Here is a 26028-nt window from a genome sequence, read left to right as displayed (position 1 = left end):
CACTCATTTAGACTTTGCACAGTCAGGTTTTGCAAGTTGTTTGATTATTATGCAACTCATGGCTTAGACCCCCTGCTTTAAAAAGTCAAACCACTTTCATTAAGGAATGACGACTTCATAAAGACCTTGCAAGTAGACGGCTTAACCACTAACGTTTTTTCTTTTTTAATAACTGTAACAATTAACATTTAGCTATTTTAATTGGTTTCCGCATTGCTTTCAGATACTCCTTATACAATCTGTATACCACTGTGTCCTGCTATGTGCCTATGTTCTAACCAAATGTGGAAAGACAAAACAGTCCCACAAAGAAAACTGGATATTTTATTTGTGCATTGCTACTCTGGTGGTGTTTACAGCCAAGAAGCTTGGTAAGGTAAGTTTCCATAAGCACCAATTTTCTCAGAGTCAGAGGAAGCCATAAACAGCTGTGCAGAATATGAAAAAGATCCTTGAAATGTTTTCAAAACCCAACAAAGTGTCAGATTTGGGGGAACCAGCAGATCATTTCCTCCTGTGGAAAGTGTCACGATAACACAAGTGTATGCTCTCATGCTCCCTGCCCTTCCTTTCCCAGACAGTATTGTGCTATGAGGGGAATCATTTTTTACTTTTTTTAAATCAAAATAAGATAACCAGTCACATACAACCAGATTTTTGAATTATCAAAAAAAAACAAAAAAACAATAATAATAAAAATCCCAATTGCAGCTCCAGTGATGGAAAAAAAAAGAAAAAAAAAAAAAAAGAGAAGTCTGTGGTGTCCTTTGAAGTGAGATTATATTCATGCATTACAAACATATTCATAATATATTATCATATATAATATATTTGCAATGAATCACATGAAGCTAATTTAAGACATTAACAGTAGCACACATGTTTTGCAAATGTTAATTTTAATATGACACATGTAAAACTATTCTGCATCATTACTTTTTGGACTGCACAGTAATCCTTTTCTATAACAGCTTCACTGTGATGATCTCACCTACAAAGTCCTCCCTTGACTTAATTACATGTACAGTGGACCAGTGGGTAAAAAAAACAAAAACAAACCTAACTTTAAAAGTACTAAAAGGAATTTAAAATTAAGTAGTAAGGCAGGTGTTTTCCAGTAATCTATATGGATGCATTACACATTCATAAAAACAAATGCACCACAGTGATAGTTTCACTGACTGAAGGACACCCTTAATAACCAAGAAGCTCTCAGGAAAATCTCTCTTTGAGATTCTTGCGACATAAAAGCAGACATCAAGCTCCTTGATCAGTTGCAATGGAAAGTATTTCATTCTTATTAATGTTTCATTCAGCTGGCACTGCGCTCTTCATCAGCCCTTCATTCAGTGCGAGTGACATGTAACACTACAGAAGGCCTCCTGATATAATCTCCATGACCACAAGGCCAGACACAGAAACTGTCACAAAGACCTCTTGAGTCAGCTCTTTAGTCTTTTGGCTGAGTGTTTTCCTCGGGGGGAAAAAAGTGCACATAGTGACCAAGCCCGGCATCCATCAGATGCTGACATTATGTGTAGTAGTCCAACTTGCTCTCTATCGTCTTGCAGCCTTTCACAGAGAAAACCCTCTCCGATTTGGGGAAATACACTAAATCTCTGGCCACCATGTCTGCCACGTCCTGGTTTGGCTTGATGTCTCTGGCTTTCATCTCGGCCATGGCGCACTGGACGACATGTCGGTACTCCAGAGGCAAGAAAGGGACGAAGAAGTCCACCAGGTTCTTGTCTATCAAATTCGTACGATAAAAGCCACCTGGAACAAAGATTTCCATGTGGAGCAGTTACTCATTTATAAAGGATAAAGGCAGAAATATTAGTGTCGTTTACACTCACTTTGGTTGTTGTTGAACACTGACAGAGAGAGCGATGTTTCCAGGTCTTTGAGCTCAATCTCTTCTCGATCTCGCCCTTGTTTCCAAAAATCTAACGCCGTCTGTATAATGCTCTCCCCTCCAGCATTGCTATGACAAAGATTAGAAACATAAGATTTAGCGTTCAACTGTCTGTTATCACTCACAGCCTTTATACCTTTATTTACTTCATTGTTGAGAATAAGTATAGCACACTCCTTATACTGCTAGGGATTTTTTTTTTTTTGTGGACAGCACTGCTCATATTCAGTTGATTTAATAACAACAATAAGACAATAAGAGCCCATTAGCCATTACCATCTCAGAAATTTCTTTCCAAATGTGTTTTTGAGGAGTAGGAGCATTGCTGTTCACATGCACTGTGCAACACCCACACAGATACAGAACCTGCTTAAAGTGACTTAGTCCTGTGGAAATGCATTCAACTTTTCACCTGAGAAAGATGAAGATTGATTTGCGGTAAGAAACTCCGTCCAGCTTGACATAGTAGTCCAGGTAGGGCTTGATGCTGTCGATCAAGCCGGGATGCATCTTGTCCATCTCGTCAAAAATGAACATGGAGCGTTCGCAGTTTGTGACGTTGCCTTTGATCCACTGCTGTAACTGAGACTGAGGAGAGAGAGGCAGCAGAATAAATCGGACCAAACAGAGCAAGACCACTGGGTTTCAATCAAAAGCTAAATGCGTGGCTCTCCGTACCTTATAGCATGCACTTTGACTTTGATGTGGAAAGTGAAGTGTGGATGTGAACACATGAACGAAGCTGCTGTCCATTCCCTCCTTGTAAATGTTTTCAGCAATCAGCTTACTGACAAAGTTCTTCCCTGTGCCCGTCCATCCGTGCAGGGAGAGCACCAGGGGCTTCTTCGGGTTCTCATTGCTCATGAATCCACTCACAGCTTTTAAGAGGATGCGTGAAGCGATGTGCTGCCCAAAGAGTTTGGTATCCAGGTCATTTCGGAGACCTACACAGCAGAATGTCAAAGGAATTAACGGCTAAATGTATGAGTCTAAAACTATTTTCTTGTATTCCTTAGCCACAGCAGTAGGGCTGCTAAAAGTCTCACCTTCTTCATTATCATAAACCATTTATAAGTTCATATGTTCATGTAGTTAGTGGAAAGATATATCAACAAGTACCTGACAGGACAGTACAAACTTTGTGCGCAAGAAAGAGTAACTGATCAAATGGTTAAAAAATAGAATGGATAAAAATTTGAATAAATACTTTAAAAAATTTTAATTAAGTGCACTGACAGCTTGGGTAACCTCCAATTCTCCATTGGATAAGCTGTGAAGGCAGATGGATAATTAAATTTGTATTATGGCCATAAAAGATCTGAATCAAACTCCAGCTGCAACTAGGTTTATGGTTCATGTGACCAAAGTACTTTAAGCTGCTCCCAGATCCTCATGCTGAGCAGCTTGGAGGATAAAAAAAAATGGCTAACATCGTGCCTTTTAGAAGAACTTCATTTAGAACACCCTCTTAATCATACACTGCACGGAGACGAGATGAGCAGTTAAGACTACCTAGAACAGTGGTGTCAAACATAAGCAAGCATTTCCATCATTTTACAGGCTGATAAAAAGTTAATGTAAACATTCACAGCACATTTATGCACATCTACAGTGAGCTCCTTCAGTCCTTTCACATTTAAAGAGGCAGCAGTGGCGGTCTTTGGCTTAGATCAGGTTACCCGATGGGTCTACATAATGTTCACTGCTGAAAGGTGATCTAAAAGTCTTTTACTCTGATAGTTAGCTTTCAGTTTCGAGGGTTAAAATAAGCCACACCGATAGCACTGTAACGTCGGCGCCGTACGATAACGTAACTAATTAACGTTACAGCTGCCTGCACTTTTAATCGAGGTCAAACAAACCATGTGCACAGAGCTATTATGTTTACACTGCACGGGGCACCTGCTCACCTGTCGCATTGAAGGCGATCCATTTGGAATCGCAGCTTTCGCGAAAGTAATTGTAGATAGTCCGCCCTAGAGTCGCGCCTATACCGATAACCACTGTTGTTGTGATCGGATCAAATGCGTTAACTAGCACGCCGACAGTCAAAAAAATATGCAAAAGAACATATACGTGTCTCGCTCTCATCGTTAAAACTAACTAATTTCGGATATGAGTCGTTTTCTGCGGCAAAATAGTCATAGCACCACGGTGATACCGCGCTAAACATGTAAACCAACTAGCTTCTTGCTCTACAACGCAGAACTTCCTTATTCGTCACGAACACGTGACAAATGCGTCGCTCTACGCTCAGCAGGCAAAAAAATGTTTATCAAGTTTAAAGATGCAAAAAGAAAAGAAAAGAAAAGCACTATACATGTTTATACCAATAAACTAGTCGTATCGCTAGCTTATCATGTAGCACATCCCCCGCTCAGCTAACGTTAAAGCGGCAGTTAGCGACAGTTGGTGTGTTGTTTGTGTGCAGTTCAGAATAGGTTCAGGTGTGTTTGGTGGGTATGCTACCTGTCTTGTTGAAAGAAATCCACTCTGGTCGGCAGCACTCGTGGAAATAGTAAAAAATGTTCTGATACCTAGCTAAAATCCCGGTGAGAGCCGCAGCCATGCCGACAGCTATGGTGGTGCTAATGGGCTCTATCGCCTGCGTCGTGCCGGAGCACACCAGCATCCACAGCAGCAGGATGTGCCGCGTACTCGGCTTCATTTCTCACAAATGTCACCGCTTCATAAAACAGAGTAGGAAAAAAACAAAAGCAGGGAGCCTGTGAGCGGAGTGAGTGAACTCGATACAGTCAGCTGGCGAAGGTGGCGCTGCGGTTGTCATGGGTCCAAAGGTGAGGTTGCGTCTTCTTCTCCTTATCTATTTTCGGCAGGATTGACAATTCGCGCGTGACGTCTGCCTCTCCCAGGTCCGGATGTTGCAGTCAGTGACTCCTGCAGGGACGTGCACTCCTTTTTCTTTCTTTTTTTTTTTTTTAATTTTTAAATATTTGTGTTTTACAATATTCTTCCACACTATGTGGTCTTTGGAATTGTGCTCATAAAGCTCCTCCATGGTTTCACATTAGGTCTTTATTTACAATATGTTACAGTAAGCCAAATATCCCCAGGTCACATTGGACTTGTCAAAAATCAGGATAGTTTTGGTACCAAGGAGAGGCCGCCATATTTTATATATACTATATATTGTTTTGCTGTCTTGTGTATTGTGAAGCTGGTCTTTAGGTGGAGAGCATTGCCAAACACAAACATTTCCCACAGCATAACAGTTATGGAGGAAAATCACTGACCTCAGCTGCAGACTAAATCAGAATATGACAGTTTTGAAAGACCATTCAAAATTATTGCAAAATTCACTGAACTTCTGACGGAGCCATTTGTCCAGTAAAACATCTGTTTAACATCCAAACTCTTTTTTTTTTTTTTTTTAACTAATTCTGGCACTTACAAAATGAATTGTAAGCTATTCATGTATACGTAATATAACATTTTACATACATGTAAATAAAAAAGAAACAATACAACAATCTTTGCACTGATATTTATTTTTAATTGTATAAGTATGACAGCTCTGGTTCTGCTATAATGAAACAAAGGCCTCAGGTGGACCTAAGGAAGAAGGTGGTCTGATGTCTTTTTGATCCTGATCCTCAAAGAGCTGAGCACTCAGCATCTATCTGCACTCCAGTGCCAGTCTGATCACCATGGTAGTATCTGCACACTACCATGGTGATCAGACTGGCAGGAGAAAAAGAAGAGCATAGAAATAGAGAGGACAAAAAAACAAACTATAGGAGAGAGAAGACAGTTTAACAGCATCTGACATAACTAAAGGAGGGGTCACCTAATCTACCCTGACTAAAAACTTTATGGAAAAAGAAAGTTTTAAATACAATCTTATAAAAAAAAAGAGTGTCTGGATAGTCATGGGTAGCGCTCTGGCTGTGGTGTTTTGGATGAACTAGAAGCATCTCACACAGTTTTCAGAAAAGTCTGATAATAGGTTATTAAGAAATTCTTAGACAAAAGAAGGATTTCCATTTCTCTACCATGTGTCATGACAAGACTGAGAGTGTGATTAAGATGATGGGTGGGCTCATTTAGAATTTGAGATAGGCCAGTTGAGTCTATTAATCAATTTAATGTAGTGTTAAGGCAGTCGTGTAATTAGAATGTTAAACCGTGGCTGGAAGTCTTCAAATAAACCATTGATGTGATCAGAAAGCTGTTTCAAAACAACTCGTGAATTTTTGCAATTAAAAAAAGGTGAGAAATTGGTCTATGACCATCTAAGGCATCTGAATCAAACAAAGGTTGACTATGTAATGGTCTAATTACAACAAATTTAAACCTATCTGGCCTTTTAATTAAAATAAACTGATCATATTTCAAATAAAAGCCCAAATAATGGTAAGACAATCAATTACATCTCTGTCTAGGGTTAGTTCATCAGTAAGGATTGTTGCCAGTTCTACTCCTTTTAAGTAGGAAATGGATCTTTTAAACCAACATATTCTTCCTTCAAGAAATTAACACTCAAAATAGAAAAAATATTAAATAATTTATTAACAAGGACCTGGGAGAGAAAGACAATGTTCAATAAAGTTAAGTATTTTTTTCTGCTGTAAATAATGATTCTATCTATATAAATTATGTTGCTTAAATAGATGTTTAGATCGGCTTGTTAGCTATTCTGGGAGCAGGAAGAGCAGTGAACTACAGAAAGATAAGGAATGTGATGCCACGTCTTCACATTAAATGTTAAAAGATGGGTTTCCAGATCCATTTTAATAAAAGTTTATATAAGCAGCTTTCACTCTGTGTAAATATCCATTTCAAAGTTTATCCTAAACCAGTGTGAGGCATCACTGCTTTGACTTGGTCAAATCAATAACGTATCATGAAACTTTAAAGCCAGTTGTTTTCCAGATTTAGTTTTCCAGTTTCTTATTTGCACTACAGCTCTGTGGATTTTCTCCACCATCACTTACACTGACAGGGACCTCGTAATAGCCGGTATGAACAGTAGAAGCTGGAACAAAAACACTCAACATGTTGTTTTAGCTTTTCTTTTTTTTTAATTGGCTAAGTCTCTGGAAATTTAAGGAAAAAGTGGTTTTCTTTTTTCTTTTTTTTACACCTCTTGTTGTTCTCTCTCTCTCTCTCTCTCTCTCTCTTCCAAGCAGTCAGTTTAGTTTCCTTCTCCTGATGTTGTGTTTCCTGAAATCACAAAGCAAAGAAGGACATGTTTATGGGCTTAAATTATGAATTCAAATCTTGCTAAAGATAGACCACAGTTAAGGTGCTTCCTAGCCCTAACCATTTTATCATCTTTAAATGTCTGAAAAATGTGTCTAGATGTCATAACATAAAGTGAAATTCATGAGTGAACTAGCTATTTTCCACCATTACTGGGTTTTTTTCCTATCATATAAACATATATTCTAACATATATTTGCCACTATTTTTACAAACAATTAGACCCAAACAGATCATTTACATACACGACAGCTTGATTGATAGAATTCTTTATGTGTTTTTGCAATGACATGCAAAGATTTGCAGGCTTAAAAAAAGCCCAATTATTTTGATACAGATCAAAATAATTTCCCTGAATATTTGCAAAAAGGGACATTGAGTCTTATGAAGTATTTGTTCTCTAAAAGCCCTTTTAAATCAGAGAAAGAAAGCAATATGCCCTGACTTTTCACCATACTACATTACTTACAGCCCGAAGAGTTCTGTCACACATGGCTGGCTTTATTTTTAAAAAGAAATATAATTTAAAAAAAAATTGCTGACAGTATTCAACCAGAATTTTGATTTATCCAATGTTCACAACTCCATTCTTGGTATTTCTGCATGGTGATGACTATGTGATGTGATTTTACCTGCTTAAATAATGTGCAGATAATGTAAATTTCATGTCCTATAAGGTCGCCTCCTGCCTCAGCTTGACATAAACTTTTTTTTAGCACGTTAAGACAACTAGTGCAAGGCCTGATTGGGAAGAGTGTAACCTGGATCATTTTTTGCAGCTTAATTTTAAAATGGTCACGATATGTTTTTACTCTGCTGGTATATTAACAATCGTTATTGTTATTGCAGCTTTCAGATGTGCAAACATAACTGATTAAGGGTATTTATAATAATGAACAGATTAGGCTTGACTAAGTCCCAAATGACAGGAAGTGAAATGGTTTAAACCTACAATGCAATGCTTGAGAAATGGTAGGACACTACTAGCCACTATATATATATATATTTTTTAAAACAAATAAATGAAAAAATAAATAAATGAGCAGAACGATAGCCTCCAGTTTGACAATTGGATTCACCTCCACATCTTTCTCCAGATCTGTTATCTGCTTGTGATGAAATATTGAGAAAACAGACCCTGCGTGGCCTTGAAGCTGCCTGTCAAGCAGCTCTGCAGTTACGTCATTTCGAGTGAAACTCCCAAACAGTAAATGCAATACCTCTGTAAAACCCTTTGAATCTAAAACTATTTACTGGTTTAAGACAAATTTTAAAATATGACTTAAAATCCACTGTGGGATGTGCATGCATAGGCAAAAATAGAAAGAAATGATATAATTATCCCAAAAAGTTAAACTAACCAGCAAAACCAGGACTAGCTCCACTGTGGCGTCTAGTTGGACCACACGTGGGATTTATGGTGGATAGATCATTTGTGTTTACCAGCACAACAGCTGGAAAATTAACACGGAACAATGATATATTTGTGCTGCTTTACTTGTTTTTATCAATTAACTTGACAGGAAACACTAAGAGTTCCCTGATTCTGCAGATCAGCTGCAAACGTCCTTCAAGGTAGTCAACTGTGAGAGGGTTGCCTTTCATAAATTGATATAAATGTGCTCCTAATACTGCAACAATTGCTAAACAAGCTAAATTAACCAGAGGTTAACCTGTTCTACTTCCATTGAACAAATCTATTTAGATTAAGATGCTTTTAAAAGTTATAGCACACTGGCCTTGGTGGAGGTGGGTTGAGAGCACTTTACCGAGTTTAGATAGGGCTTCTTTAACTATGACTGTATTCATTATGTTTGCTGTGCTACAGGATTTCCCCTCACTGACTCCAGCGCTTGACAAATCGGGCACCTTCTCAACAGCCATCAAGTGGGAAAGAATAACTTTGCAGAGTAAAAATATATGACTAGTTTTAAAATAACTTTGCTGTTACCAGTTAGTAACAGATTAGAAGTCCTTTCTCCTCTTTTATTCCCACCAGTTTCTCATGGGTGCTGTTGTTCTGTCCCCCAAAGCATCAGAGCTTCAGAGGGAAGAACAGAGGAGACGGGTCAACCTCTAATCCCACTGTAAATAGCACTACTGCAACCTCACACTGACCCCCCACTCCCCTCTCTTTTCACCTCATCTAAGCCTCGCCTTAACCCCCCTCACAGCGAAAGCTGTGGCTGAACTTAAAGAATCGAACCCGGCTGAAAGCAAATTCCTGTGAAGTGAACAGTGAGAAAATCAGGCTTACCGCCACCACGAGGGGTTCCCCGCTTTCATGTTGCAGTGTGTGATAATGGAAACTAGAGGAGAAACAGAAGGGGAAACAAAAATAGACATGGGATCTGCAATACCAAAAAAATGAGTCACGCGTAGTGGGCACTTAGAGCCGCATTTATTGCATCATGATAATCAGACACTGGAATAAATCCACTCAAAAGTAGAACAGTTTATTTTAAAAGTCTGTGTAACACATTTTGATTGCCAAAGTGTTCTACATGAGAGCTCAGAGCTAAGCAACATCATCTGTTTTTGCTGATTAATCAAGGAAAAATGCAATTTAATGAACGTGCTTTTTGGCTAAATTGTAAGTAAAATCCTCAGAAGGATTGTATTTTGTATTGCTGGTGATGCCAAAGCATTTATTAAAACATCTCTTTCAAATAATTTCCACAAAACTGATCGATGATATGCTGAAAAGAGTGCAGACTGCCTCTTTGCAGTTTCTTCCACCTGATGGTGGTGCTGCAGGAGAGGGAGCTCACCAATGATCAGCTACATGCTTATCTGGAGACTTGTATGTGAGAGTTTGTGTAGATTACAGCTCCCTCTACAGGCTAAACATTCCTCATTCCTCTTGTGCTGTTGCAGGGTTTGCTGCTTTTTCCTGGACCGGCACAAATACCTTGGTCCTGACCTCTACTCACTACTATTGGAAAGATTAATGGCACTGCTTGCTCTTAAAATAAATTGAGATTATCCACCCTGATCTCGAAAATAATAAATAATTTTATGAGAATACGATTAATCCTTACTTAGGGAGCTGAATTTAGTTTTAACACAGTGATGAATTTGGTAAGTAAAATGGGCAAACAGTGTAGAATAAGCCAAAAGTCAAAAATCGAATCCACACAAACTCTGTGCACAGATCATAGATACTTGCGTTTTATGTTATTTAGTGATCAGAATGCTAAGAATAAAAATTGCATCAGATTTGATGGGTGTATTGCTAGGGATAAAACTGGATGCTTAAAGTTGGCTGGATTTGTTTTGTTGAGGGGGGGGGGGTCTTCTGCAGACAGTATTCACAGTATATGCCAGGGATGTCAAACACCAAACTGTCAAACTGTTAGCTTAAACTGAGGCTACAACTCTCAAAGACTAACAGAAGTTGGGCACTAGAAGAATGGAAAAATGTTGCCTGGTCTGATGAGCTAGAACTGATCAACTACTCTCTGCTTTAACATTTGGACAGTACGGTGAGAATTTGGCATAAACAACATGAAAGCATGGCTCCATTCTGCTAAACTAATACCATAATGGTATGGGAGGATATTCTTATGGCACATTTCTGGCCCTCTACTACAAGCTGGAAACTGTTTAAACACCACAATTAATCAGTAGTGTTTTTGTATCCCTTTATGACCACGGTGTACCCATCTTCTGATGGGTCCTTCCAGCAGGCTAACACACTGTATCAAAAAGCTCAAATCATCTCAAACTGTTTTCTTGAACATGACAGGCCTCCACAGCCAGGCTAGCATTAGGTGATTAGTGAGTGCATTTTACAGCAGGAAGTGTAACGTTTAAATCTTTAAGAATAGATTGCATCATGAGATTGGTTGCCAAAAGAGTTTGAGTCATCGTCACTTTACAACCTACAGAGACAGACATTACAGAAAATGTCCTCCTTTGTCGATAGATAAAACATTAAATAACTGAGGATCTCCTGTTTGTTTTTTGTCTTTTACTTCACCGTGGTCCACACTGATGTGAAATACATGAAAAGAAGGTTTGAAAAGATAGTTTTGGTGATTTACGGCAGTAATGACATTAGATTTCCTTAATGTGAAAAACTTAAGCATTACTGAAAGTGCACTTTATTATCAGTTTTAAGAATGAATTATGAAATATGAACATTTTTAGCAAGTAGACTAAATGAAAGAGAGTAATTGGATTGAGGGTTTTTTAACAGTTAAAACCACTGGTTTCAGTGGTCGACCTACTTAAGATTTGACATTGTAATGTTTTCAGCAGTTCAGACAACATAGTTAAAAATTTAAAAAAAAAAGAAATAAAAATTTTAAAAAAGCCAACATCAAATGACCTAACATGACATCTTCCTTTGCTGATGCTAACATCACTGTTATTATAGATTACATCTCTTGCCTTGGTGCTGTGATGTATGGCAGTCACCTGCTGGGGTCTTGTTTTGCTTTCCTCGATACATTAAAATATGGGAAAAAATCACCCAAAACACTCAAACTCAAACCAACTGTGTCTGTGTGTGTCTTCTTCCGTCCACATTTCATGTTCAAATATAAACTGAGCAGGTCACAGAGAAACGTGAATGAGCCAGGAGAGCAGAGTCAATTCTCCACAGATAACATGGAACACCTGCTCTCAGGCTTGTACTACTGCACCATATGTGTGACATTATTCTCTGGATCCCTGCAGGAGTGAGCTGGGTTTTCTGTTGGCTTGCAAATATTTTCAAGCTGCAATGAATGAATAATTATTTCACGATAAACCGAAATTAGCTTCATCCTGGAGTAGATACGAACATCACTAAAGATAAGCAAAAACCTCTCACAGTCGACCCTCAAGGAAAAATTCTGACAAACATGGCGCACAACAAGTAGATAAACAGAGATAGTGAAAGGCAATGTTCATCCTCTGAGGCATCAGCCTCCAGAAAGCTACATTTTCCCCAGCAAAATAGGAACACACATATCCCAGCATGCAGCAGGACAATAAGGACTAAGTGGAACTTTACTCTGAGACTGAGAGAGAAAGAACATTTCTGCACAACAATGCTTGCCGTCATGCCACAAAGATGCTCTGAGCTGTTCCTATTGTGTCAGGCCAGCAGCCCAATATGTAAACATCCTCTCTTTACCGAATCATGACTATATTCAGACCCCGAGCAGGAAGTGATTTCATATCCAACATCCGCCTCAGCCTTCCTCTTTCAGGTGGTGAACGATCCTGGCACCCGGACTCTCAGATCAAGGAAAGGGAGTGATGGAAGAGCTAGTTAGTCTTTGCTAATGTAATTTAACAGTAAAACCACCAAATGTCTTTCTTAGTTTTATTTTTGATATGTGTAAAATAAACACCTTGATTTTTTACACTGTGTTACATTTACATACATAAAGCATAAATGCATTTTATAACACAACAGTCCAACAGTCCAACACAACAGTCCATTTTAGTGTTTTCTTTTCTTCATGCAAATACCAAACGTCAAATAAGGCCGTCAATTAAGCAATCAAAAACGTAACCAAAAGATTTATTTGAAGGAGTCTGTATTTATATAACATATTACATTTTTAATTTTTTTATTTTGCATAGCTAGTTGCTCAGACTTACAAATCAGCCAGTAAGACAACACAAAACGAAATGCATACAAAAATGGTTTGCATTTTGCCGTAATAGAGAACAAAAGAATTGAGGTACACAATCTGAACAAAAGGTTGTTTGCTTTAATGAATAACAGCAAAATCAAATGAACGCATTTATCTGATGCTGTGCATGGAAAGTCACTTAGCGATGAAAAAACGTGTGTAAAATCTAAATTACAAGCGACTCTGCAGAAGGAAAATAAACAATTTAAATAAATGGATCGTTCTAAAGGTGAAATATTTTAAACAATGCATTTTGTATGCTTTATAAGGCATCGATTTCCATGGCTGAGCAGCTCCTTGTAATGTGGATGTGGTTTCTTTTATTTATATTTCTACTTGTTTTACTTTATTTTGTACATCAATTTCACAGTAGTTGTTACCTTCTATCATACTGTCTTCTATTATATTGAGCTATAGTACTCCTCTGCTAGGCTCTTTTTAAAATTACAAAATATGGGTAAATAAAATATATCTTATCTACATCGACCCACATAGTTTTGTTTTTGTTTGTTTGTTTATCTTATTTTGTAAAGTGTAGTACTGTAGTATAGTGAAAAACATGTGGCCGTGTCATGTTGAAAGGTCCTCTGTGGATAGATGTAATCAGTGGAGCTGATTACAACAGACCAAATGTAGAAAACAAGCCCGATAACCTGCCAGGAACTAATAAGCTGATAAAAAATGTAAACATACTTGGTTGAATGGAGAGCTACATGCATCAATTTAGTACCGTTTTAAAACAAACCTGTAAACTGTGTATGGGAACGACCAAAGAGAAAACCAACGAGAAACAAAACTAAGAATGAAAGAAATAAATGTAACTTTCTAACTCAATTTAAGGGTCATTACATACCTTCATTTAAAAAAATCACACACAGGAAGAAAATTACTCACTTTGAATCCCAGGATGTACACAGCTCTAAAAACTGGGTTCAATCAATTCACTCCATTAACATCTGCAGAAGCACTGGAGCTGAACGGTGGTGCTGTTATTTTTTAAATGCCCGAATAAATCATTTCGCTATAACCATCTTAGAAAAACACAAGGAACGACATTGGAAGCATATAAAACATAAACAATGGCAAGTTTCAGCGCTACAGTATGTGACAAGGAACGATAAAGCAGATAAATGTATTTGCTTTTAATGAATCTAGTCTTCTGGGAGCTTTAAGCTCATATATACAAACTTAACAACTCAGAGCTTCAAGAGGGCAGCTGAGAACAAAAAGACTGTTTTCACCTTCAGAGTAACTGGTCTATTCAGTCATGCTTGCTTTGGTGTGTAAATGAGTCAGCGTCCTTCAGGTCTAATAGCTAAACAAACACAGACTGAATTGTTGGATCACACTATTCAAACAGGTGTCCAACAACGGCCGGAGCAGAATCTGTACACAACCGATCTCCTCACAATACAGAGTGTGTCATCTCCACTTGTTTACGTAAGAACTTGCAGTACTACTGAATAACATCAAAGTCCTACCGGATCAGAAATAGTAGTGAAATCTATCGCTGCCATGTGTGACTCCCAGCTGTAAAACAAGCTCGCAAACAACTTGTCACACACGGAGCAGGTGAGGGATGAAACGAGGAAAGTGAAAATAAATGAACTGAGGCAGCAACGGTGGGTGGTGGTGAGAAACAAACAAGCAAGAGGTTAGTTTTTACACCCACCTGTTCCATCAGCTGTTCTATACCAGCTACGACAGAAGGGAACTGGCGAGTACACCTAACCAAAGAAGCCTTTTACATGTTCGAGTTTATCATCAGTGGGAATCATATTTGAAGCATCAGAAATATTTTTATGTTACTTATGCTGGCGGCATGTCTCTGGTGATGACACTGTTAGGCTGACAAGTCAGTGATTCTACAGCTTTGATGCAGGCTGAAATATACATACAGCTACTGGGTGGTATATCGTGAGATTTTGCCCAGATCATAAATCAAACTGATCTGAGCTCCTGACTCTTCCTTCAGTGCCACTGGAAGGTTTACAGTCTTGCTTTAAATTAAAAATCTACTTGACAGATTGCTACAAAACTGTGCTGCAACCTTTTTGTGTCTTCTTGAAAATAGAAAACACAAATCCTGTCTATGAAAACAAATTAACAAAATTTGATGTCTGTTTCACTAACACTTGTGCTTCATTAACATCCAGACTGTACTGGAATATATTTACTGAGCCTTTAAAAAATTTAAACTCTATCCTTAATGATAGAGATTAACTTCCAGACTTTGGTTTATGCCTAAATTTACATTCCTATTATAATCAGCAACACTTGGGCTTTATGCAGTTGTATTGACTTGCCACGTCAGTACAGGCTCAGGTGTAATGAATAACCTTAAGGATGACTGAGTTTCATATCAGTAGTTATCCAATACATGTTATGACTGTGCTATTTCTGTGATGAGGCAAAATGCCTGCTATATCTTTCAGCAGCTAAAGTAGCATCATAAATATCAGTCTGTTAGCGTGTTAGCTGAAGAGCCGGTTAGCTTGTTGGCGTTTACCTAAATGCTAAATATAGAGCATTTGCAGTGAGTGTTGATCACTGATGGGAATAACGGCGTTACAAGTATGAAATATGATTCATTAAACATGTTTGTGGTTGCTACAGTAAAAAATAGAACTTTTTTCTACTCTGATTTTAGATCAATTGTGTTAATACAGTATGTCAAAATGAAAACATAACTATAAATTCAGACACGTGAGGTTGTGCTGAAAAGGATGAAACCAAACAAGGCAAAGTAAATAGTTTTTAAAGGGAAAATGTGGAGGGAAAATCCAAAGTAGTTAAAAATGGCCAATTATACCCTGGACCCCAGAGGGTTAAACGTTTTGTTTTTTTTAAAGTAACACAATAGTTACTTATCAAGTAATTAATTACTTTTAAAATATTGTAACTCAGTTACTAACTCAGTTACTTTTTTGAAGAAGTAACTAGTAACTATAATTAATTACCTTTTCAAAGTAACTTGCCCAACACTGGTATTGATAAACCTAAACCTGTAAAAAGTGTCCTTGCAGCGTTATCACCAGGCAGTGATTTCCTATAGGCTTCTTTCCTGTTTTTGTTCCTTTCACAACTCGTATCAATGCTCTTTTCATTTAGCAGGTAGCTCTTTGGCCTCACTACCGCTAGACAGATGTAGTGAGGAGCTGGTGAACATAAAAGCGCAATTAGCTGCTAAAGAGAAGCTATATCCCATGAGAGATAGCGGAGCCCCACAAAAGCATGAAGGATCATCCAGAAACAAAACCCCAAACAAATATTGCTCTTTGTTTACCAGAAGGGCTAAAAGGTAAGTGTTTGCATACTATATCAGTGCTGCCTTAGTCAGTTAATCTGTAACCGTCTGAGGCCCGATGTGCTAATCTTACACCACCAACCAAGATGTCTTCAGCTTAACTCTGGCTGAGCTAGCAAAAATAAAAAATACAAATAAAATAGCAAAATGCAAATGAAAAATTATAACATTATGTGACTGATTAAATATAAAATACTTTAGAATTTTGTCGATTTAAATTCTAATTACAAATTCATATATATATGTAGATTTTTTTTAAAGTAATGTGTAACATGTATTTGAAAGATATAACAAAAAACAATTTTAAAAAAGCATTAAATGAAGTAGGAAGACTAGAGAGGAAACAGATGCACCCCCACACACATAGTTCATTATTCTCCTGCTAAAAGCCTTGAAAGGACACTTGGAGCTTCAATAGGCAGTTCAGCTGTGAGATAACACTTCATTGCTTCAAGTGTCCCGACAAAGACGGAGAGCGAAAGGTTGCTGAAGCCATCTGCAACCTTTATACCTCGCTACTCATTTACTTACTCTCCCTCCTTTGCTCTTCGACTCCTCCTTTGCTCTCCCACACACAGAGTATGCACACGCAAACTGATAAACACAGAGAGCTGATTGAACTGAGAAAGTGACCCAGTGCAGACAGCCGACCAAGCCGGGCCAACACGCTGATAAGAGCTGCTAGTAGTCAGGCTGATGATCAATAGCCAGACACCATGTGTACAAGTGTGTGTTTGTTTGCCCCTGGTCACTGCAGTGATGTGCTGCCACCCACACCCCATCCATGGAAAAACAAAAATTCTGCATACACAGAAGAAAGGAATGTTTTTGTGCAAAGGATTCACTTCATATAGAGACAATGGCTCAACCTTATCCAAACACATCTGGCAAGTCACAAAATTTTGAGTGAACACATCTGTGAGATGTTAACTGATAATGTGTTTTAAATATGCAGCAAAGCAATTGTGGTTGTAGCTTCTGCTTTAACAGGTAAACAGCAACTTCAAGTTTCAGAACCACAAACCTTTGAAAAAGAGCAAAATATTGTGTGTATCCACGTAAAAAGGTTTGGGTTTAAGACCGAAAATAGCAGTTACAAAGCGGGGAAAAGGTCTACACACAATTTGTCTTTATTGCAGTCGTCAGATATGCCCGAAGAAGATCCCATTGCCTTTAAAGGATGTTTAGATAAACTGGAGCCACGCAGTGTGCAGACCTTTTCCTCTCTTCCCAGTCTTATCCAGGTTTTGTTAAACCTTACAAAAGCAATGTCTGTGAACAAAAGCAGACTGAATTTTAACCCAGATCTTCGTTGGCCATGTGTGGCAGAAAAGCGATGTGTTCACTTCCCCAGAAAAGATAAAAATCTCAGGGAAGCCAGCAGTTCCTTCTTTATTGTTATTGGTAATTCAAATATAGAATTTGTCAGACTGCACAACTTGTCTGGTCAATTAAAACCAGTTTGGATTGAAAACCAAACAAATATAAATTTTTTAAGGCAGTAGTGTGAACAAATTTGGAGACAAGCAGCTGTTTGATGGTGACATCCAAAATCACGTTAAGCCACTTTATGACCGGTAGCCTCGGATGGCGCCTTTCCATGTGAGAGCTGGTCCATTTATCAAGCTGATAAATCCCACAGCACTGACTGACAGGCTCTTAAGAAAGACAGATGGGCCTGCAGAGGATTGTTAAAGGTGGGAACCTCAGATTTTTCCTTTGGCTAGGAGCAAGATTTGGGGGAGGGGGGCATGGGTCGTCATTATATTTAGCAGTCTTTAAATCTTACTTCTACTCAGAAAGTCCAACACGCATTCATACAGACAGAGAGAAACGTGAACCCGTATTAGCGTGTGTGCCTGTGTGCAAACATGACAGAACCGAGGGGATTTTCCCTGTATGGGATTTCAACACTTTATTAGATTTTTCATTACTACATGTGGGGGTTTTTGTTTTTTGTTTTGTTAAATAATATGTCTATATTACATGCTGGGAAATGCTGCAGATGGTGCCAGTGACTGAGAGTGGAGATGAGGTTGAGAGAAAGAATATCAGCATCAGCAGGTTGCAGGAAATCAAGTGATCGGGCTTGTTTTGTGTCCCTGAATGCAACTTAATACTGACCAAGTATAGTCGAGGCGAAACTAGATTTATTTTTCTTGAGTTACTTTAAAAAAAACTCAACCGGTAACAGGGTCACGGCATATCCACGGTGAACTGAAGACGGAGTGCTGTGTATGTAATTTATCTTTCACTCTCTGGCGGCCTTCACACTAAACCTCATCTTGACGCAAAACCCTAAGCGCAGAGCTTTCCTCTCGCACAAATCACAACAGAAGGTATTCATTTTACACCATTTTCACTGTTAGCTGAACAGCCAGCTTACCCATTTTAATGCTGCTGGCCAAACCGACCACCCTCTTTGTCTATCTGTCTTGCACACAATAGATTTCTACTTCTACTACTGCACGGTTTTGTTAGGCTTTTATCTCCGTTGCAGTCCACCCTTCCCTCCTGTTCATCTCCTCATCTATCAGCCTGCAATGTGACTCATATATTGTTGTAGTGTTAACACAGGGAAGCGCCCGCTGCCCGGAAGATCTGTTTCTGCAGATTGAGCCAGTAACTAAATGACGCTTCCTGTCTCTCACCCCTAATTCCCTTCTCTAATGTTGCCTACAGAACCATTACATCAACATTAAAAGCCTCATGCTACCGTATAGCCCTGCTTAATGATTTTTTATGAAATTGAACTCTAGCTGTGTGCTTATTAAAGCCACGTTTAGACATTTATCTCGTGGCAAATATGCTCTCGAGTCAGTCATACGTACCTGCACAGTGCAGGAAAATTTTTAAATTATGGGTTTTGCATATTTATGAAAAAAGAAGTGGATTACACGGTGACCATTTGTCACATCCAAATGAATCGTGACAGAATAAACATTCAAGGCAAAAGTGCAGACTTTTTGAGCAGGGAACCCGAACGAGACACCCACCTTCTGCACTCAAGGATATTTTCTTTCTGCCACAGGCCCCGAGGCAGAATGCCACATGAATCAGAGGTCAGAGTTCACAGCAGGTTTATATTGAATCAAGCGCAAAATACGCCCTAACGCTTGTTACAGATGTATCCTGCTCATTTCGCCGCCAATACATCTACATTTATTTTAAGTCAAGGGAATTGACTAAAAAACATTAAGTCTGGGCCAGCCGGGGTGGATAATCCCAACCAGACTGACCTTGGCTGAAAGAATGAGTGAAGGCTCGGGACCAGGGGGATCAAAGACCGGGAACAATTGGAAGATTTTGTTTTGCTGGATCTCAAATGGTGGGGTGAACCGTGCTGAGGTGCTCAGATATCTGTATGCTTTTTTTTTTTTTGTCTTAACCTTTTTCAGGGTGGGGCCGAGTGGGAGGCGAGTCTGCAGGACTGAGATAAATTCAGAAGGGAGTCGATAGGAAGTGCTCTCACATCACTTCCTCTCTTTGTTTCAGCCGCTATTTTCAAGGCTCGGAATGTAGTTCCTGTCAAGTAGGTGAAGGAATTCAAAACAAGTTCATTAACCTCTGCATAAGTAAGATGGGAAAGCACTGTGGGGACTATTTGTGGGTTGTGTTTGTGAATGAAGGAGTTTTTAGTCGAAGGCTCCCACAAGAATGCTTTTTATGTCTATTTTCTCTTGTCGGAGCGAATCAAGCCAATCACGCGTAGCTGGTTTTGTGTGCGTGTGTGTCGTACGCGTCCTGTATGTGTCCCAAGGTCTGTGGGAGACTGAGAAAAACTTGAGCACCACACCCGCTTCACATCCTGTAGCAGGTCTGTCCTTGTTTCCAGACATACCAAGCCCTGCAGTCCCAGCACACTGACATAAACACTGACCCCTAAAAGGAAGTCTGTGTGTATTTGTGTGTGTGTGTGTGTGTGTGTGTGTGTGTGTGTGTGTGTGTGTGTGTGTGCATCTCTGCTCATCTGTGCTACACACTGTTCGCAACTTGATGCTTAAAATGTGCGACTCAAATACTTGTTAACATTCCCAAATAAGATGACTGGCTCAGTGGGTTTCCACATCTTCAAACACCTGGCACTTCCATTGTGTTGGTGAAGACAGGATGTAAATCATGCTGTGCTCACCAACAGCGTGTCTACAGGCTTTTATTTGTAAGTGGGTATATCTCTCCTGGGACATCTCAAGTTATGCCTCATTCTCTGCTCACAGACATGCGGAAATCCACCATTTTTCTCGAGAAAGGCTTCAGTCCCACTAATGACTCTCTAGGAAACTGCAGTCAGCAGCAGAGGGATTTGGGCTGAAACACAGCAAACCTTTTCCACAGCCAGTCTGACGAGCCTTGACAGATGTGATCCTGAATTCTCACCCTTTTGGGCTGTTGGCAACCGTCACAGGCTTGCGTAATTCAGTGACTTTGGTTTAGTTCGACATCTAAAAGCTTGACGTGAAAACAATCTACAATCTTCTGAACTGCACACACGCAAAAGTGAAAAATAAAGAAACATTGTTAAGCAGACTGTCACTTATTTCATCCCATATATAGGAACAGTTTGACATTTTGCACATTCACTCTCCTGCCAAGAGTCAGATGAGGAAACATGAAGCTTTAGCTCAAAGATGGTGAGCTGCTTTCATTAAACATACAGCATAAACTGTGCTAATTAGTGTGTTTAAACATTCTATATTGACCAGTTTTTTACCTCCAGACATAGTTATATTAACATAAGCTAACCCGCAGCTAGTTCTCGCTTCATAGTGAGTGCATATGTAATGAGCATTTCCCAAAATGTCAAACAATTTGAGCTATTGTGACACTGTGAAGAATAAACATAGGTGTGTTGTGCACCACACTGCTTTTGGCAAATGGATTAAGGGTTTGTGCTAAAATCGTTTCGTGGCAGACACACACACACACACACTTTCCCTTCTTTTACTACCCTTCCTTGCCTCCATTTATTTCCTAATGCCATCATCAGCTCCTTGGTGCCATCAGTGCTATTGCATTTGAGACATTTTTGGGATGGTGCAATACCACACACACTTTTGTGGGCACATTAGTGCTCCGCTGCTAATGTCTTTGACAAAGTTATGAGAGTACTTTGTCTCATAAAGCCCGTGTACAGTAGCTGTAGGCCCCATCAAAGAGAGGCCAATTTGTCTCATCTGGAGAGGTCACTCTATTTGATAATCTTTCTTTTTCAGTGAATTTTGATTGGCACTGTTAGAGGGAAACCAAAGACTATGTTTCCAGTTGGTGGCGATATAATTTAAACAGGTATGTTTAAAACAATGCTGAGCGAACTGTCAGTTTAAATTAGCCTTGGTTTGCCCTCCATAGATGCTGTGAATGGTCACATTTATCCTAAATCAATGTCAGGGACAGTGCAGCTTTAGATCTCGTGTAAAAACAGAGGCAGACAAGAGCTCAAATAGATGTAATGTTGAGACTGTTGTGCAGAGTTTTCGAGGTTCAGCTGCGGTTTGACATAAATCTCCCCTGTTTGATATGCCATAACTGCTCGTCAGCCATCTGTGCTTAGTTAGAGAGCAAGATACCTTTTTAATGAACCTATCATTAAGACTTTAGGAGAAAGCAACAGCATTCAGCTGGTATTCCCTCTGTGGTTTGCTGATGGCTCTGTAAATACAATATTTCAGACAGCACTGTATGTCATTACAGCACTGCACTGCAAGACTGCACTCCCCCTCATAAGCTGTGGTGGTCCACTTTAATGCTCAGTTCACATCAATCAGAATCAAGTTGTAACCTGACAGAAAGAGCACGGCGGGGGTCTCCGAGGTAGATTCTCATAAAACTCTCATCAGTGCAAGAAGTCATGCTGCTTCACTGACAACAGTTGAGTTTTAACTCACACTGATACTGTGTTTTGTCTGCACCAGCTAAAAAAAAGCAAACCAACCCCCCCTCCAACCCCCTCCCAAAAAAAAAAAAAACGTCCTGCTGAAAGGAAAGTGCCTAAAAGGAGTGCGTCGCTTTCTTTTTAAGTGCACCATGATTTTTTGGACTTTTGTTTGCAAAAGTTACAAAAGAAGTGTAGTTGGTAAAACATTTACCACGGAGATTTTGCTAATCTGTAGTAAACACTGGGAAGCGCTGATGGGAATGTATCGACAGAATCATCGGTTTACTTAACCTTAATTCAAATATGCATGACATATTATTATATACATGACATTAGCATGTTGCTAACTTGTTGAACGTAAGCAAGAGATTGTGTAGCACATCTTAGGAAGAAACCGCCAACATGTTGGTGGTCTTGCCTTTAATGAACCGTGGACTTTGTCTCAGCGCAGGAACAGATGGCTGCCTGGCTGAGCAGAATCCCCCCCTCTGCTCCAGCCTGATGTCACTCAGCCTTTTTGGTGCAATATCCCTCCACTCAGCAGTGCAGACAAAATCCTTGTGGCTGTCATCAAAGCGGCTCCAGACTGGCATCAAAATCTATAGAATTGACTGACTTGGCTTCTTTGGTTACTGCAAGAAGGGAATCGATTATGTTGAGCCTCTAACTTTCAGAGCAGACTTTCAGAACTTTTATATGTTGGTTTACGCAGAGCTCACCGTTGATGGCAAAAGTTCAATTAAATTTTGCCCCAATTTTTACAGCGGAACAATAAACAGGTAGCCAACTAGTAGAATTGTTCTTGACCCAAGTGGAGCTTTCATACCCTTTTATTTAGTGCATCTATAATCTGGCCTGAACACTTGCTCTAAGCTACAACCCTGACCATGTTAGTGTAAAATTTAAAAACGGAATACAATTATTATGAAGACAGTTTTAAGTCTATAATATTGAAAATTGTAAACTTGAAATGTATCAAATATCCAAACTCAAAACTGTAATTTTAAAAAAAGGCTCATTTGTATATAACACCAACAGTTATTTCAAAAACATTTAGATGTGGATCTAAATTGTTACCACTGTGTTCTATACTTAACAACTCTTTGTAAGTCTTTGGAGAATTTAAAATAATGTGGTGTAGAGTTTTACTTAAACAGCATGGTCATTCTTAAAAAAGGCAACTTGGATTTATGGATGTAGCAACAAACCCTGTTCACTGACAGCAGTTTTCAGACATGTCCCTGTCCTCCTTTAGTGCCTGTTCTAATGCACTTTGGTGCCTGACGATCACAGCCATTAATTATTGGGTTTCAGCCTTGATTTGAGGGTCTTTTCTGACACTTTGAATTTATTGGACCATTGATAATGTTGAAAAATGCTATTTACTGTTGAACCATGACTCCACACATCTTTTTTTGGCCTATTAGTTGCTATATATCTTTACACACCTCTTCTAGTCTTGTTGCCTCTGCCCCTTTTTGGTGCTGGCCTAAAATTTCTCAATTACAACATTTCTGTTTGTCCTAACAAGAAGACAAAGATAGCTAAGGTAGTAAGCATTATCTGATGATGAAACTATAAGCACGTCAAAATCCTGCCAAAATATCTAGTTTGCTCTTTTCTCAGTAAAATATTTGTACACAAGCAGCATGAATTAGGTAGAATGCCATTCAAGACTTTAAAGTCATGTAGAGGAATCCTAAAGACTTAAGCAATCTCATCTTGTCCTCTAGCCAGGAAAATGTACTCTTTAGAAATCTTTATGAGCAGCACTTGATGGAAAGAAATTACTATTTTAATGTAATATTCTGTAAAGATCATGCCTATTCATCCAAAGAGAAAATAAAAAGCGCTCCTAACGCTCCTATTTCTGCAAAAGTTTGAAAAAACAAAACAAAACAGAAGGTAAATCTAAGAATAGTGGAAAAAAAACCATCAGTAAAACACCAGATACATCATTAGAGCTGGCAATGGTATCGTGGATCTCATATCCAGGACATATTAGCATTTCTCTTCATAAAACATCACTCCTCGCTGTGACACCTCACCTAGGCAATAAATATCTGTGTGTGAACTAACATTAAATCATGCTGGATGAATGGAGAAAATATTTTAGGATTTGTGCGGCTAAGCAATGACAGCACCCACACTTAACACACAACAAGAACAAATGTTGGATCGACTTTAAGCCACAACTAACATGGCCACTGTTCAGAATATCCTCAGAGCAGGAGAATGTGATTACTACGGTAAGTAAACCAATCAGACTCACGTGTGTTTCTGGGGAATGTGCTTAAAGTCCACACTGTTGACAGACTGACACAGAGAGCTGGCAGGAGGAGCAAAAAATTACTCTATGAAAAAGAGGCCATAAAAGGGGGCATATCAATCAGGACAGAAAAGAAAAATGAAAGCAAGCCTTACAGAATAACAGTATTATTTGACACCTTTTCTGCAAAACAGGGCAAGATGAAGAGATCTTCTTGTGGCTGATCTAACAAATAGTGGTCTTTTTGTTGAAAACACACCAATTCAATTCAGTTCAGCTTTATTTATATAGCACCACATCACAACAACAATTGCCATACATTGTAATGTCAAGACCGTATAATAATTGAGAGAATTATTAGATAACCCCCTGTGAGCAAGCACTTAGCAACAGTGGCAATTAAAAAGTCTCTTTTAACAGGAAGAGCCAAGTAACTGCAACAACAAGTTGGGGGTGATGGAAAAAGAAGAGATCAGAGGATAAACAAATGAATAAAATAAATGAACAAATGTAGACAATACTCTACAGGCCTATGCCCTGTTTCAGAAATTAAATAAAGCGGTTCCCAGATCTCATTTCTAAAGCACGACAGTGAAACCTTTTTCTTTAGAGAGTTCTTTTTTAAAGTGACAACCTCATTAACTTATTTCAGTAGAATAGTGTACCAAATGTGTTTTTCAGTGGACAAATACCAGAATATGCCATATTTTAGGAAGTGATTTTTAAAGAACCATATGGAAGTTTGCAAATTTTTCATGAATTTTTTTTGGGAGATCTCACAGAGTAAATAGAGTCGATAAGAAGGACTAACACTCGATCAATATTTTCCTGAAACTTGTTAGAACTAAATAAGACAAATTTTTCACGAGATATTTTATAGTTTTGTTGGGTCTGTAAGAGTTCACAATCAGTCTCAAACTATAGTGTGATATAGTCTGGCTCCGGAACAGAGGAAGCACTGAGACCACCAACATGAAGTCATTAACACGATGGTTTTGGAGGATTGCATGCTTTGGCTTTGGGGGTGACAGGGGAGTGATGGTACTAGTGGCAGGACTTGGACAACAGGATGTCCTGCTTGGCTGCTCAGCATGGAAATCAGAGCAGAGACACTGGCTGCACCTCTAGTCTTGTTCAGCAGAATGAATCAGCAGGGCTTTGGCAAAATCAAATACTTCGCAACTCCTCTGTAAATTCCAAGGTTATATTAACACAGAGATTGGAAATAGAGAAACTATGTGAAACTACTGCATCTACATACTGTCATACTGACTATTTAACAGTAAAACCTAAAACACAATCAGTCACTACTTTGGCGTCCCTTTTCTAAAATGTTAGATCTCACCCTAAAAGTGGCTTTTATGTTGATTATGTTGCTCCACTGGCACACGACACTGATTAAGGATGACGCAAGCTTTAAAAAAAACTTGAAGTAAAACTTGAATTTAACACTTGGTAGGAAAAGGAATCGTCTCCACACTTACGTTTCTCTAAAAGGTCTGCATGCTTTTGCGAATGGCCTAACAGACTAGCAGGCTTGCTGGGAGCAACAACTCGCTGCTCTTTTAATAATTTAGATTTTCCTTGACTCCCTTTTTAAGAAGTATCTGATGTGCACGTATTAGCCGTGTATTCTTGTAAAAGTTTGCCCATTACTCCCCATTCTCTGCATTCATACTAACGCAGCTTTCTCCTCAGCACTGATTTGGAATCTGTGTTTTCAAAATGCAAGTAATAAGTTATTGAGTTAAATGAGTTATTGTCGGGGAACAGCTGCCCTCTTGTACATGCCCCATCCAGGGTCAC

General features: G+C 38.9%; 1 protein-coding gene across 2 annotated transcripts; it reads right to left on the bottom strand.

The window, feature by feature from the left end:
* Window positions 1–311: 311 nt before the first annotated feature.
* On the bottom strand, window positions 312–4751 carry tor1 (torsin family 1). 2 transcript variants are annotated; one of them, XM_005917187.3, is made up of 5 exons: window positions 4385–4751; window positions 2594–2859; window positions 2328–2503; window positions 1857–1984; window positions 312–1776 (listed from the first exon to the last, which is right to left on the bottom strand). In XM_005917187.3, the coding sequence occupies exons 1-5, from the start codon at window positions 4581–4583 to the stop codon at window positions 1532–1534; spliced, it is 1014 nt and encodes a 337-aa protein (XP_005917249.1). In that variant the 5' UTR covers window positions 4584–4751; the 3' UTR covers window positions 312–1531. The 2 variants fall into 2 exon arrangements, with proteins under 2 accessions (XP_005917249.1, XP_005917250.1); XM_005917188.3 differs by lacking the exon at window positions 4385–4751 and adding an exon at window positions 3826–4153.
* Between the last annotated feature and the right edge of the window lie 21277 nt (window positions 4752–26028).

This window comes from Haplochromis burtoni, unplaced genomic scaffold, assembly GCF_018398535.1.
Source record: "Haplochromis burtoni strain Fernald_Lab_line unplaced genomic scaffold, NCSU_Asbu1 Contig_23, whole genome shotgun sequence".
Classification (NCBI taxonomy): domain Eukaryota; kingdom Metazoa; phylum Chordata; class Actinopteri; order Cichliformes; family Cichlidae; genus Haplochromis; species Haplochromis burtoni.
The sequence above is the reverse complement of the archived record's forward strand: the minus strand, read 5'-3'. Positions and strand labels throughout refer to the sequence as shown.

What these genes read in the sequence shown, in the direction of transcription:
- tor1 (XM_005917187.3), bottom strand. Translation starts at nt 4,583, where the DNA reads ATGAAGCCGAGTACGCGGCACATCCTGCTGCTGTGGATGCTGGTGTGC. An exon ending in GATTTCTTTCAACAAGACAG is followed by an intron (nt 2,860 to 4,384) that starts GTAGCATACCCA and finishes TCTGCTGTGTAG; the next exon opens with GTCTCCGAAATGACCTGGAT. An exon ending in GTCAAAGTGCATGCTATAAG is followed by an intron (nt 2,504 to 2,593) that starts GTACGGAGAGCC and finishes CTCTCTCCTCAG; the next exon opens with TCTCAGTTACAGCAGTGGAT.